We start from the raw sequence: 12,834 nt of genomic DNA, 5'->3' as shown, positions 1-12,834 counted from the left end.
GTTTTCCAATTGCAAAATGAAAGGTTTTACTTCTTCATCCCTATGAACAAACTGTCATATAACTCACAATGTGTGTTGCTTTCTGATCTTACAAGTAGAATTACTCTTCTTTTCCTGTTACCTGTATATAGCGACTGAAATTGCATTCATTCTCCTGTGAAATTGAGGCTGTTTCTTTCTTCGATAGCTTCAGTGGAAAATAGGCAAGAGGAAAGCAGTGGAACCTTGCTGATGGAAATAGGAGCTAGCATATTATCTCACATCCACTTAAATTTAAACTAGAATCTGGAAGCAATCGAGAGTTGACTCTTTTCCACAGGTATTGTTATCAAGAATGGCAGTTAACTGGAGAAAACTGGAAGTAATAAGCTGGGGAATATTGTTTTATTTTGTAACTGTCTATATCAGTGGTATTTTTGAACTCGGAAACTAGGGATTCCAAGGGATTGTTTTTGATGATATGTCATGACATTTTAATTTATTAGATTTCATTTCTTAGAAACAATAGTGTTCAGTTTTTTGTGACAAATTGACTAGCAGAATGACATTTAAATAATTCATCGGAATTGTTCAGTGCCACTTACTCCTTCAGTGTTTTACAATGACTTTTCTTTTTCTGTTTATTTTAATTTTTATTTATTTTTTAAGTAAGCTCTACGCCCAATGTGGGGCTTGAACTCACAACGCTGAGATCAAGAGTCACGTGCTCTACTGACTGAGCCAGCCAGGCACCCCTTCAATGACTTTACAATGTCGTGTTCTCTTCGGCCTTTATGGCTTAATAATTCCTTGTATAAATTATTTACCACAGTCGGGTCAACTATTTGAATGTTTATTACATGGACCCTAAGCTATTAATTGGAGCAAATCTTAAAAGAGAAATGTAAATATGAAATGTCAGGTACTTTAAGCAAATAGTTAAAATTGAGTTGCCTCTTGTAACAGTTTAATAGTGTCTTGGTTTTGGAATAGTTTATTTCCTTTGGAATTTTAAAGGCATAAATACACTTTACTTTTAGCTTTAGAAATGCTTGAGCATCTGAAAACATATGTATTATAGCAGAAAGACAAGAAAGTGTATATCCTTTTTAATACCTTAATTCTCAAAAAGATGTCATAGAAAGTTTACTAGAATATAATACTGTTAAATTAAAATTCTGTGATGAAAGGAATATACTATTTAGCTTATTTTATGTTCCCCCTTTTTGAATTTTTATTCAGGTAATGCATGTACATTATAAAATTGTATAGTTACTATAAAAATTTTTTTGTTCCTCTCTTTCTCACCCCTGTCAGTCCCAGTTCTTAGTTTTTCAAAGTTCTAAATGATGTAGTTTGCTTTTTTTTTTTTTTAAGATTTTATATATTTATTGAGAGAGAGTGCACGCGCATGAGCAGAAGGAGGGGCAGAGAGAGGAGTACAAAGACTCCCTGCTGAGCAGGGAGCTTGATGCAGGGCTCCATCCCAGGATCCCGAGATCATGACCTGAGCCAAATTTAGCTGCTTAATCAACTGAGTCACCCATGCGACCCATCAATGATGTATTTTTACTTTAACACTTGATTTATCAATTTGAGACAATATCTTTTTACTTCTTACTACGAAAATGAAGATACTGTTTATCCCTCGCATATTTTTGAATAGTTACTATTTTAGTTATTCTATTTTACCTTCGAACCTTAATATATACATTTATGTAACAGTATGTCTTTACAGGAATATAACAGGAAAATGTCTGAACAGTCTCCCTGAGCTCACCACTATATTGCAGGAGGGTATTGATACTTTAACCCTTCCCTGCATCATTCTTCCTGTCTTCTACTTCCCACCCTGTGTTCAGCTGAACCTTTACATGTAAATATTGACAATCTTGACAGTGGTTACATTGTTTTCTGTTACCGGATCTCAGTCTTTTGTATTTGGTTTATAAGTTAATTATAGAAGCTGAAAAATAGTAAACAGTGTTTATTTATTGACTCTGTAAATACTCTCTGCTGAGCCAGGATAACATTTCCTTCTCTACAGATCCCATGTCCTGACCTCTGTGCCACTCAAGGAGACTATTTCTAATGTCCAGGCCACATAGATTGTTTTCTCCTGTGTTTCAAATCAGCTGCTCAAGTTAGCCCCTCAAATCAGCCCATAATTATGTTATGACAAGGACATATTTATATGAGTTTGCTGTGCTTTTCCTACAAGTTCTAACTACTTTTTTCATATTGAAATTGGAAACATGTTTTCCTTACAATGTCATTAGTATTATGTAATGTGTTAGTTATTCTATTTATTGGTTTTAATTTTTTTTGTTCTTTTTCTTGAAGGCATATCTCTTGGGCTGAAAAACTTCCTGTATACTAATTTGGACCATTTACTTTCTAGGTTATACTAAAACTGCCGTTCTGGAATTTCTCTTCTCTGGATCCCTACATTAATTCCATTATTTCTTTCAACTTATGTTAATTAGCAAATAATGATGGGCACCTGCTTTGTGCCAGGCACTATTTTAGACCTTGAAGATATACCAGTGAACATGGTTGATAAAATGTGGGCCTATCTTTCCCTTTTATTGGTTTTTCTTGCTCATTTTGTTATAGCTCACCCTCAAATAACTGCTGAAAAGTACACAGGAAGTAAATTTTCAGAGACCTTGCATGTCTAAAAATGTTATTTTAGTGTTGATTTAGATGATATTTTGAATGGACATAAAATTCTAGGTTCAAAATAGATTTCCTCCAAACTGAAGACATTTTCTCATTATCTCTTAGCATCCAAAGTTGATAAAACTGATATCATTCTAATGTTTTTCCTTTATGGGTAACAGGGTTTTTTTTTTTTTCCCTTCCTGGAATTTAAGACCTTTTTATCATTCTGAAATTTCGTGAGGGAGGTGTGTGTGTGTTTCCTTCAATGTGTTGGACATTCACCTGTTAAACTGAAGGCTGATATCTCTTAAGGTCTTGCAATTTTTTTTCTGTTATTTCCTCTCTCCCTTTTTATATGTTCTGTCCTTCTGGAGCACTTCTCGGTCATAACCTAATTCTTTATCATCTTTTCTCTGATTTCTGTTACTTATTTTTTTCCTGCATGTTCTGGAAGATTTCTATTCTATTTTCCAACCTTATTATTAAAGTTATTTTGATAATCACATATTTAGTATTCAAGAACTTTTTATTGTTTATTGACCACTGCTTTATATATGCATGTATGCTATGGCCTATTTTTATACTTTCCCTTGTGATTCTTCTTTAACTCATTGTTTTATTTAGGTGTACATTGTTTAAGATTCACGGATTTGTGGATTTTCCATATCTCCTTCTGTTGTTGATTTCTAATTTAATTCCATTGTGGTAGAAGAGCATGCTTTGTATGATTTGAGTGCTTTTAAACTTATTGAGACTTGTCTTGTGACCTAGGAAGTGGTCCTGGCAAACGTTCTGAATGTCCATTCCGCAGTTGTTGGTTGCGTGTTCTGTAGATGTCAGTTAGGACTGGGTGGTTGTTGGTTTGTTCAGGTCTGCTATATCGATGCTGATTTCCCGTCTCACTTGATCTATCCATTATTGAGAGTGGAAGTCTACAACTGTTATTGTTGAATTTGTTTTTTCCTTCAGTTCTCAGTTTTGCTCTATGTATATTTTGGGGCTCTAGTGTTAGATGCATATGTTTATAATTCTTTTATTTTTGTAATGAATTGACCCTTTTATTATAAAATTCACTATGCTAGTAACACTTTCTTACAGTCTGTTTTGTCTGATATTAATTAACGTAGATGCTCCAGCTTTCTTTTGATTTTTGTTTGTATGGTATATTTTTTTTCCATCCTTTTGCCTTCAACCTATTTGTATCTTGGAATCTAAAGTATGTCTATTGTAGGGGCGCCTGGGTGGCTCAGTCGTTAAGCCTCCGATTCTTGATTTCAGCTCAGGTCATGATCTCAGGGTGGTGAGAACAAGAGCCATATGGGGCTCTGCCCTAAGAGGGGAGTTTACTGGAGGTTTTGTCTTTCCCTCCCTCTGCCCCCCGCCCCCCACTCTGGAGTGCACACACCATCTCTCTCTCTCTCTCTAAAATAAATAAATCTCAAAAAAAAAAAAGTAAGTCTATTGTAGATAACATAAAGTCGAATCATTTTTTTTGTCCTGACAGTTTCTGCCTTTTGATTAGAGTATTTTATCAATTAATAATGTAATTATTAATATGGTTGGATTTATGCCATTTTGCTTTCAATATTTCTCATGTCTTTTTTGTTCCTCCTTTTCTGCCTGCCCCTGCCCCAAAACTTGCTTTTTCTAGAACTCTTATTATTGGTGTGATAAACATTCTAGACTAATGCTCTAGTTTTCTTATCTTTTCTATTTTCTCTTTGCTTTTTGGGGAGATCTTCTCAGCTTTATTTTCTCACCTTCTGTTGAGTTTGGGTTTTTTCCTGCTATATTTTTAATTTCTAGGATTTTTTTGTTTTTGCTCTCAGACTATTTCCTTTTATGGCAATCCTGTTTTCATTTCATAGTTTGCTACCTTCTTTATTTCTCCTGAGAGTATTCTTTACAGTTTGTTGGTGGTGGTGTGTTTTTTTTTCCTTCTCCCTATGTAGAAAGAAATATAAGCTACATTTCTTTCTTTCTTTCTTTCTTTTTTTAAGATTTATTTATTTTCGCAAGAGAGGGAGAGAGAGTGCATGAGTGTGAGTCGGGGGGAAAGGGGAGAGGGAGCAGGAATCTCCAGCAGACTCCCTGCTGACCCCGGAGCCCGATGCAAGAGCTCAGTGCAGGGGTCTAGGTCTATCTCATGACCCTGAGACCACAGCCTGAGCCTACATCAAGAGTCAGATGTGTAACCAAGCGAGCCACCCAGGTGCCCCTCTTTTTTTTTTAGTGTCTTATTTGCTTTAGTCTCTTTTACTTTATAAGCTTTTCTCAGCTGTCTGTTGATCTTGATTGTCTGTTTATATTTAAGAGAGGTGGATAAAAGCTCTGAGTGGAATTGTGGGGTATGAGCTTCACTGCTAGGTGATCTGCCTGGTCTGTTTCACTGATAATTCTCTATGTCAGTATCTTTAGACCTGATTTCCTAAAGCAGGCTCCTTCATTCTGCTTCCTGGAATGTGTAATAGGGATGGCTACCAAAGTTCTGGAAGCCAAATAGATGATGAGGGCCTAGGCTAGGGTCTGAGAATTTGGCTTGCATAGACATTCATTTCATTATTGTACTCCTATCCTTACCTATACCTCTTGTTTCCCAAACCAGTGTCCGGTGTCTGTTTTAGACCCTCAACAGACTAAACTTCCAGTGTTCTGCTGGGAATGGAAGGGGTGATCACTTGAGTGCTCAGAATATAGGAGAAAATATGTTGGTATGATGATTTCTTGAAATTCTTTAAATCACTCAATCTGAATACCAATTTTTTAACCTTCTGCAAATTCTGCAGTGTGTATCAGGTTGGTTCTAAGTCAGTGCTGTCTGATAGAATTTTCTGTGATGATGGAAATGTTTTATATCTGCACTAATACAGTAGCATCTAGACATATGGCTGTTGAGTACTTGAGCATAACTGAGTTTGATTTTTATTTTATTTAAATTGATATAGCCATATGTGGCTGTGGCTACCTTATTGGACAACACAATTCTAAACTTTTTCTGTCATTGGCCTAGGATTCAACATTCTCAGGGGAGTTTCAATTTTGTCCACCCACTGCCTAGCTTTAAGGTTTTTGTTTGTTTTCTCTCCCATTAGGCCTGTCCTGGTGGGTTTGGGCTTTTAAAAATATACATACATCTTTACTGTAGTTTTGTAGGATCTTGGGAAGGAGCAAAAGTTGATGCAGATGTTCACTCTGTCATCTTTACTTAGATGTTTATCATACAAAATGGTTTCAAAGATCTTGACTGTCCTAATTCCTGTCTTTGGAATATACTCTGATTAAACTATGATGTCCAATTCTTTATTTCTTATTCTAGGAATTCTGATTTTATTAATGCATCCTATCTATGATCTCTAATCTTTATTTTCTATACCCATATCAACATTGTTGATATGAGTTTTACTTTCATATAAAAATAGGTTCTTTTTAATTGTATGGTTTTAATTTTTTATCTCCTTAGCTTATAAAATTCATGGCTTATACTACCATGCTATGACTTCCATAGATACTTAAATACTTAGTATCTTACTGACAGGTTATCAAGTTAAAATTATTACCTCAGATTATATATTTCCCAAATTCCGAACATGGGGTATATGTCTCCTTTTTAACTATATCTTTTTCCTGATTAACAAATAATATAATTAGAGAAATTTTGAAAAAGAGAAAAACACTAAGAAAAAAATATCTCCTATAATACTGGTACCTACAACATAACTATTATTAACATTTTGAGGTACACCTTTCTCTTTACCACTTCCCATCCCCTATGTACAATATATGTATTTCCCTCTTCCCTTCAGCACTCACAAATAATCAGTGAAAGCTATTTTTAAAACTTGTTTTTCATAATAGTACATTGTGAATTTTTCTAACATCGGGGTTTTTTTTAATGCTGAAAAGAACAAAATATGAAGTACTTTTTTTTTTTTTGCTCTGTATTCTTTGACCTTTAATATTCATTCAGCTAAAAAAGTTGAACCCTCATTATGTGTTATATGCTATGCTGAGCAGTACAGATGCAAGCTTGCTTAAGATATAATTCAGCCCCTTGGTACTGGACTGGAGTTCATATTTTGACTATCATAAATTAGAGCAAGGTCAGTTTTTTCAATAAATGAATTCCCTTAGATAGAGTTTAAAATTGGCAGAATTTAAAGAATTCCACTCAGAATTGCAATCTGTTGTAGAAAGCGATGTTGTGGCATGATTTCAGCCTATTCGACAATATGTTAAAGGTATAATACATCATTAAACTAGATAATTTTCTCTGTATTTGCCAAGTCAGTTCTTTAGAGCTTCATAAAGCATAAAAATCTTGAGAGTTCAAATATAAGGAGATATCTTTTAGTAGTTGTAAAAAATTGAATTTCAGCTTTATGGAGGTATAATTGACAAATAAAGTGTACATCTTGATGATTTGGTAAACATATACATAGTGAAAGAATCCACTAATTAACACAGCCATGATCTCACATACTTATTTTCTGGTGAGAACATTTAAGTTCTACTCTAAAAATATTTTGTTTTTGTTTCCTAGGTTAAGAGCAGGATTATGTGATCGCTGTGCAGTAACTGAAGAGCACATGCGGAAAAAACAGCAAGAGTTTGAAAATATCCGGCAGCAGAATCTTAAACTTATCACAGAGCTTAGTGAGTTTCCTTTCTTCATTCATTAAGTATTTAAAGCATGATATACTGTTGATGAAACCTGTTATTAAAGTGGTTGCAATCAAATGGATTGTTTACATACGTTTTTCCTCATGTAGGCAAAAGTTCAAATGTCCTTTATTCCCTTTCTGTAGATTTAACTTCATACTTATTTTAGTAAGAAATAGGATACAGAAAGGTGGGATAAATATTGTCCACATTGGCCCTCAAGTTCACTAGCTGTAAAGCAAGAAGGAAATTTCCTTTCATTATGTCCATATTTGCTTTAGTTTTATCTTTATATCATGTGATTTAACTAGTATTTAGTAAAGTTAAATACAAAGAATACAATTTAGTGTTCTATAGAAGTATATACTTCCTTTAGTTTTCATGACATACTATTACAAGTATACCGTTTTCAGTTGAGTCTCCTTACACACTTACTGTAGGGTTTCCTTACATTAGCCTTCTCTTACCCTTCTTTTCTTGTAATACCTCTCTTAACCTTATTCTCTTTTAACTCTTCATATACTCTCTTAGTGACCTTTACCTTGATTCTCTGTAAACAACTACAACCAACACATCAAGGATCTAATTAATTTATCTTCTTTTCCAAACAAAGTCCATCTTCTATTTTTTTTCTATTACATTGCTATCCTTTGGTTATTCAAGAATAAATGAGTATATCCTCATTGTTTCAAAAAGAGAAAGATATAGTTTTATTTTGCTCCTGGGGATAATTACTATTAACAGTCTATTGATAGCGTATCTTTCTGAGTCCAGGTTTATCTTTCTGTCTCTTTCCTTTGTTTTATCCCTTCCTTCTCTTTTTCTCTCTCTCTCTCTCTCTTTTTTTTTTTTTTTAAGATTTTAAGTAATTTCTATGCCCAACAGGGGCTTAAACTCACAACCCCGAGGTCAAGAGTTGCATGCTCCACTGAGTGAGCCAGCCAGGTGCACTCGCCTTCTCTTGTCTTTTAAATTTTAATGGGATCATACCATACTTTTTGTACTGACATGTATTATTTCATTTTAGACCATGTGTTAGAAGTCCTTACTTGTTAATTTAAGTCTGTAGATTCTGTGGGATGTATGTGTGAATGCATACGTATGTTTATTTAGGAATATGAGAATATTATCAGTGAGTAGAAAACTATTACATCTCAGTAAACATAGTTGAAATCTACAATTATATTATTGTTAGTATAGAAATAATCTCCAGTAATGTCTGCATACCTAATAGTCAAATTTCCAGCAACTTTGGCTATCTGAAAAATAGCCAAAATCTTCAAAGGAATAAGACATTGTTCTTTTTCATGACTGCATTATATTCTATAGTGTAGATGTCATTTAGCCATTCTGTTGTTAATGGACAGCTTGATTTTTGGTGGGGGGAGGTGTTTGAGAATGCGCATTCACCTACATCTTCTTCAGCTTTGAGCAAAAATGTATTAATACTACCTAATCTGATGGGTAAAGAATGATACCTTTTTTAAGTTAGCATTCTCTTTATAACTATTCAGGTTTAAGGTCTGTGTGTTATTTGAAGATGGTCAAGATATTAACTTTATATTTCAGGAACACATGGTAAAATTTCAGTTGTAGGGCGCCTGGCTAGCTCAGCTGGAAGTGCATGCAACTCTTGATCTTGGGGTCGTGAATTTGAGCCCCATGTTGGCATAGAGACTACTTAAAAAAAATTTGTTTTCAAGGTTGATCAAAAAGATAAAAGAATTAAAAAAAAAAACAGTAAAGTATCAGATAAAAATGAACTAAGAAGACAGACATCCTCGAAATTCAATAACCGGGAAAGTAAAAACAGAAAAGGCAGGAAGAAAAAAAAAATAGCAATGAACAGAAACATGAAAAAAATCATATATACAAGATTTTAAGTAATTTCTTATTTTTTTTTACATGATCTTCAGTTTGCATTTCTTCTTGGGTGAATAGCTTGAATATCCTTTGCCTAATTTTCAGATAGCTAAAATACCTCATGACTTCATGTTTAAAATGCAAGTTCAGGACTGTAGATCTGTTCTTAACCTGTTCTCTTATAATATCTCTATCTCCTTCCACGCTGAGAAGCCTGGTTCTCAAAGACACAGGAATGACAGACTGAAAATATCCCTTAACTACTCATTTTTTAAATCTCATTAGCACAGTAGTCTCAGAATTGCACCATTAGTAACACTACCAGTATGATTACTGTGAAGTTTAAAAAACTAATTTTACATTAAAATGAACAAAAGAAAAATTGCCAAGATCAAATCCCCAAGTTATCCTGAGAATAAAAACACCAAGGGCTTTGTATATATGATTTTTTTCATGTTTCTGTTCATTGCTATTTTTTTTTCTTCCTGCCTTTTCTTTTATGTTTTTACTTTCCCGGTTATTGAATTTCGAGGATGTCTGTCTTCTTAGTTCATTTTTATCTGATACTTTACTGTTTTTTTTTTTAATTCTTTTATCTTTTTGATCAACCTTGAAAACAAATTTTTTTTAAGTAGTCTCTATGCCAACATGGGGCTCAAATTCACGACCCCAAGATCAAGAGTTGCATGCACTTCCAGCTGAGCTAGCCAGGCGCCCTACAACTGAAATTTTACCATGTGTTCCTGAAATATAAGGTTAATATCTTGACCATCTTCAAATAATACACAGACCTTAAAACACCTGAACTCTGCTTACGTGCTGTTTATGCCTAGCATTCCATTTCCTTTTTCTTAGCCTTCTAAGTTAGAAACTTCTAAAAATTACTTTACTCAGACAGTTTTTTAAAAGATTTAACTACATGTTTCATTGGTTTCTTTGCTTATTATTACTTTTTGCACTTCAGTTTCCTTCTGATTATTATCCTTTCCGAGATACATCCTTTAGAAGGTATTTGTTGGTTCTAAACTTAGTTGTTATCCACAGATGTTTTTATTTTTTACTTTTGTAAGGCTATTTTGCAGGGTAACAATCATTTTTCTCTGGCTGCTACTAAGATTTTTTTCCTTTGTTTTTGGTGTTCTATAATTTTAATACAGTTTTAATCAAGTTTTTTTCCAAAAAAAATCTGTTTAGTATGTATTATAAAAATCTATGGAACCACATCTTTAATCATATCTGGAAAACTGTCAGCTACTAGCTTTTCAAATAGTGTGTCTTCTCCATTCTCTGTTTTGGGATTCTGGTGAGACCTCATCATTCTGTCCTTCATATCACTTACTGTCCCTTTCCTGTTTTCACCCCCTTGTTTCTCTCTGCTGCATTTTGAGTGATTTCTTCAGCTCTCTTGTTCAATATACTAAGTACTTCAATAGTTCTCTTGTGCTGAGTTATTTCAGTAACCAAATTTTTCATTCCTAAAAATTCTCTTTGGTTTTTTTTCAAGTCTGCCTAGAAGTCTTTTTTTTTCTTCTTTTTTTTAAAGTAAGCTCTATGCCCAGCATGGAGCTTGAACTCACAACCCCAAGATCAAGAGTCACATGCTCTATTGACTGAGCCAGCCAGGTGCCCTTCTTTATTTTTTTTAATGAAATGTTTTTTAAAATGCAGAAAGGTATGGAGAATAGTAAAAAAAACCCTCATACACATTGCTTTTGTCTTTTTAAAATCTGAAATAGTTCCCTTTCCCATTTTTTTTCCTTTCATGACATTGGCTTTTTTTTTTTTTTTTATGATTTTTTATTTATTTGAGAGAGAGAGACAGAGCATGAGCTAGAGAGAGAGCACGAGCTGGGGGTGGGGGTAGAAGAAGAGGCGGAAGCAGACAACCCGCTGAGCAGGGAGCCCAATGCAGGGCTCGATCCCAGGACCCCTGGGATCATGACCCAAGCCAAAGGCAGAGCTTAACTGACTGAGCCACCCAGGTGCCTTCATGACATTGGCTTCTTGAAGTAGGATCATCTTCCTAAAATTTTGCCATCTTCTGGATTTTTTTTTAACATTTTATCTTGTTCCTTTATTTCCTATAAAATAAATACTGGATCTGAAGGCTTGATTAGGTCTAGATTAAACATTTTTGACAGTAGTACTTCATAGCTTAAATTGTCTATTTCATATTGCATCATATCAGGAGATAGATATTATCAGGTTCTTCCACTCTTAGGAATTCTAAGATTGATCACTGGGTTAAGGATGGCCACATTTCTTTATTAGAGAGTTATATTTTTTCCACCAAATAATCGGAGTGGGGGGATGGATGTGTGATACTATGAAATTTAGCAAAAATTATAATTTTCTCTCAGTATTTCTGTAATGGTTTTCACATTAGTGGTGAGCCCTGCCTGAATTAATTATCAGAGACTATAAAATGCTAATTTTTTGTTTCTGTTTTCTACATTTATTAGCTGCGTTCTTCTGTAAACAGGGTTTTACCCTCATCAGTTGGGACTATTGGCTACCTTGGAATATAGTTCCTACTAGAAACGCATGGTACATCTTAATTTTCTTCCTTTAATTGCTAGTTTTCAGACTAAGGTCTTCTGTAAAACTTACCTTCAGTGGTGACAAATAAGTTGTTTATGTGTGATGTTTCATTTTGTTTTTGATGAAAGTGGGGCTTTCTCTTTTTTGAGTATGATAGACCCATAGGATTTTATCTGTTGAATGTGTGTCACTCAGTTGTGTTCATTATTCTTTTTGATGCTCAGATTATTTCAATCTTGTCTGCCTACCCATTTTTTGTAATCACTTCTAGTGTGTTCATTTTGGCCATTCCATCTTTTAAATCTAAACATTTCATTACTATATAAGATATTTCTATTATCTGAACTATTTGGGAATCCACATAGGAGTTATTTTCTGCTGATGCTAGTGGTAAGGATGAGGTTTACTTTGGCTCCATTCCAGGAGTTTGGGATTAAACTGGAAATCTCAGGTTCAGTCCCTCCACCAGGGCTGATACCAGCATCTGCTTACCTACACTGCTCCGGTGTTAGTTCACAGTTTTGTTTTGCTTTTGTTGATGATTGTGGTGTTGATGTGGGAGTCCCTTGGATTTCTCTTCCTGTGAGCTCAGCAGTTTAGTAAAAATTATGTTTTTATGCAGGTTCTAATTGTTTTATAGTAAGATTACTGTTAGACTATCTAATTCATTCATGCACCCTCAAGTGTTTACTTAGCCCAAGAAGGTTTTTTCTGGTTTTGTTTGTTTGTTTGTTTAGTGTCCCTCTCCATTCTCTCTGTTTCTTTTCTGGAACTCAGATTAACAAGATGCTAGGTCCTCCCATTCTGTCTAATTTTTCTTTGTACTTTGTAAATTTATTTCCTTCTGGTGAATTCTGGGAGTCACTTAGGTAGATATTAATTCTATCTTCATTCACATTTAGTCTGTTTTCATCCCATTTATTATACTTTTAATGATTATGACCTTTGTTTCTTTTGTGGCCACCTGTTGCTTGTTTTTAATGAACCTATCAGCCTTTGAAATCTGAAGATGTCATCAGATATCTTTTGTTTCCTATATTAAAACTACTTATCCAGAAGTTAATTTTGGGGGGCTGTTTTATAATTCTTTTTCTTTTTTAAGATTTATTTATTTATTTTACAGAGAGA

The 12,834-nt window shown here is 34.2% G+C and overlaps 1 protein-coding gene across 8 annotated transcripts in view; it reads left to right on the top strand.

The window, feature by feature from the left end:
* RBBP8 (RB binding protein 8, endonuclease) overlaps window positions 1–12,834 on the top strand; it is a 122,012-nt gene that overhangs the window by 49,405 nt on the left and 59,773 nt on the right. For 7 of the 8 annotated variants that reach the window (XM_045781783.2, XM_045781779.2, XM_087869924.1 and 4 more), the window contains exon 5: window positions 7,184–7,296. The exons of the other annotated variant lie outside the window; for it this stretch is intronic. In XM_045781783.2, the coding sequence (XP_045637739.2) occupies window positions 7,184–7,296 (113 nt within the window). The remainder of the gene's footprint in view (window positions 1–7,183; window positions 7,297–12,834) is intronic. 8 annotated transcript variants of the gene reach the window in all.

Source organism: Ursus americanus, chromosome 19 (genome assembly GCF_024610735.1).
Source record: "Ursus americanus isolate L20-20 chromosome 19, mUrsAme1.1.p, whole genome shotgun sequence".
Lineage (NCBI taxonomy): Eukaryota > Metazoa > Chordata > Mammalia > Carnivora > Ursidae > Ursus > Ursus americanus.
The sequence above is the reverse complement of the archived record's forward strand: the minus strand, read 5'-3'. Positions and strand labels throughout refer to the sequence as shown.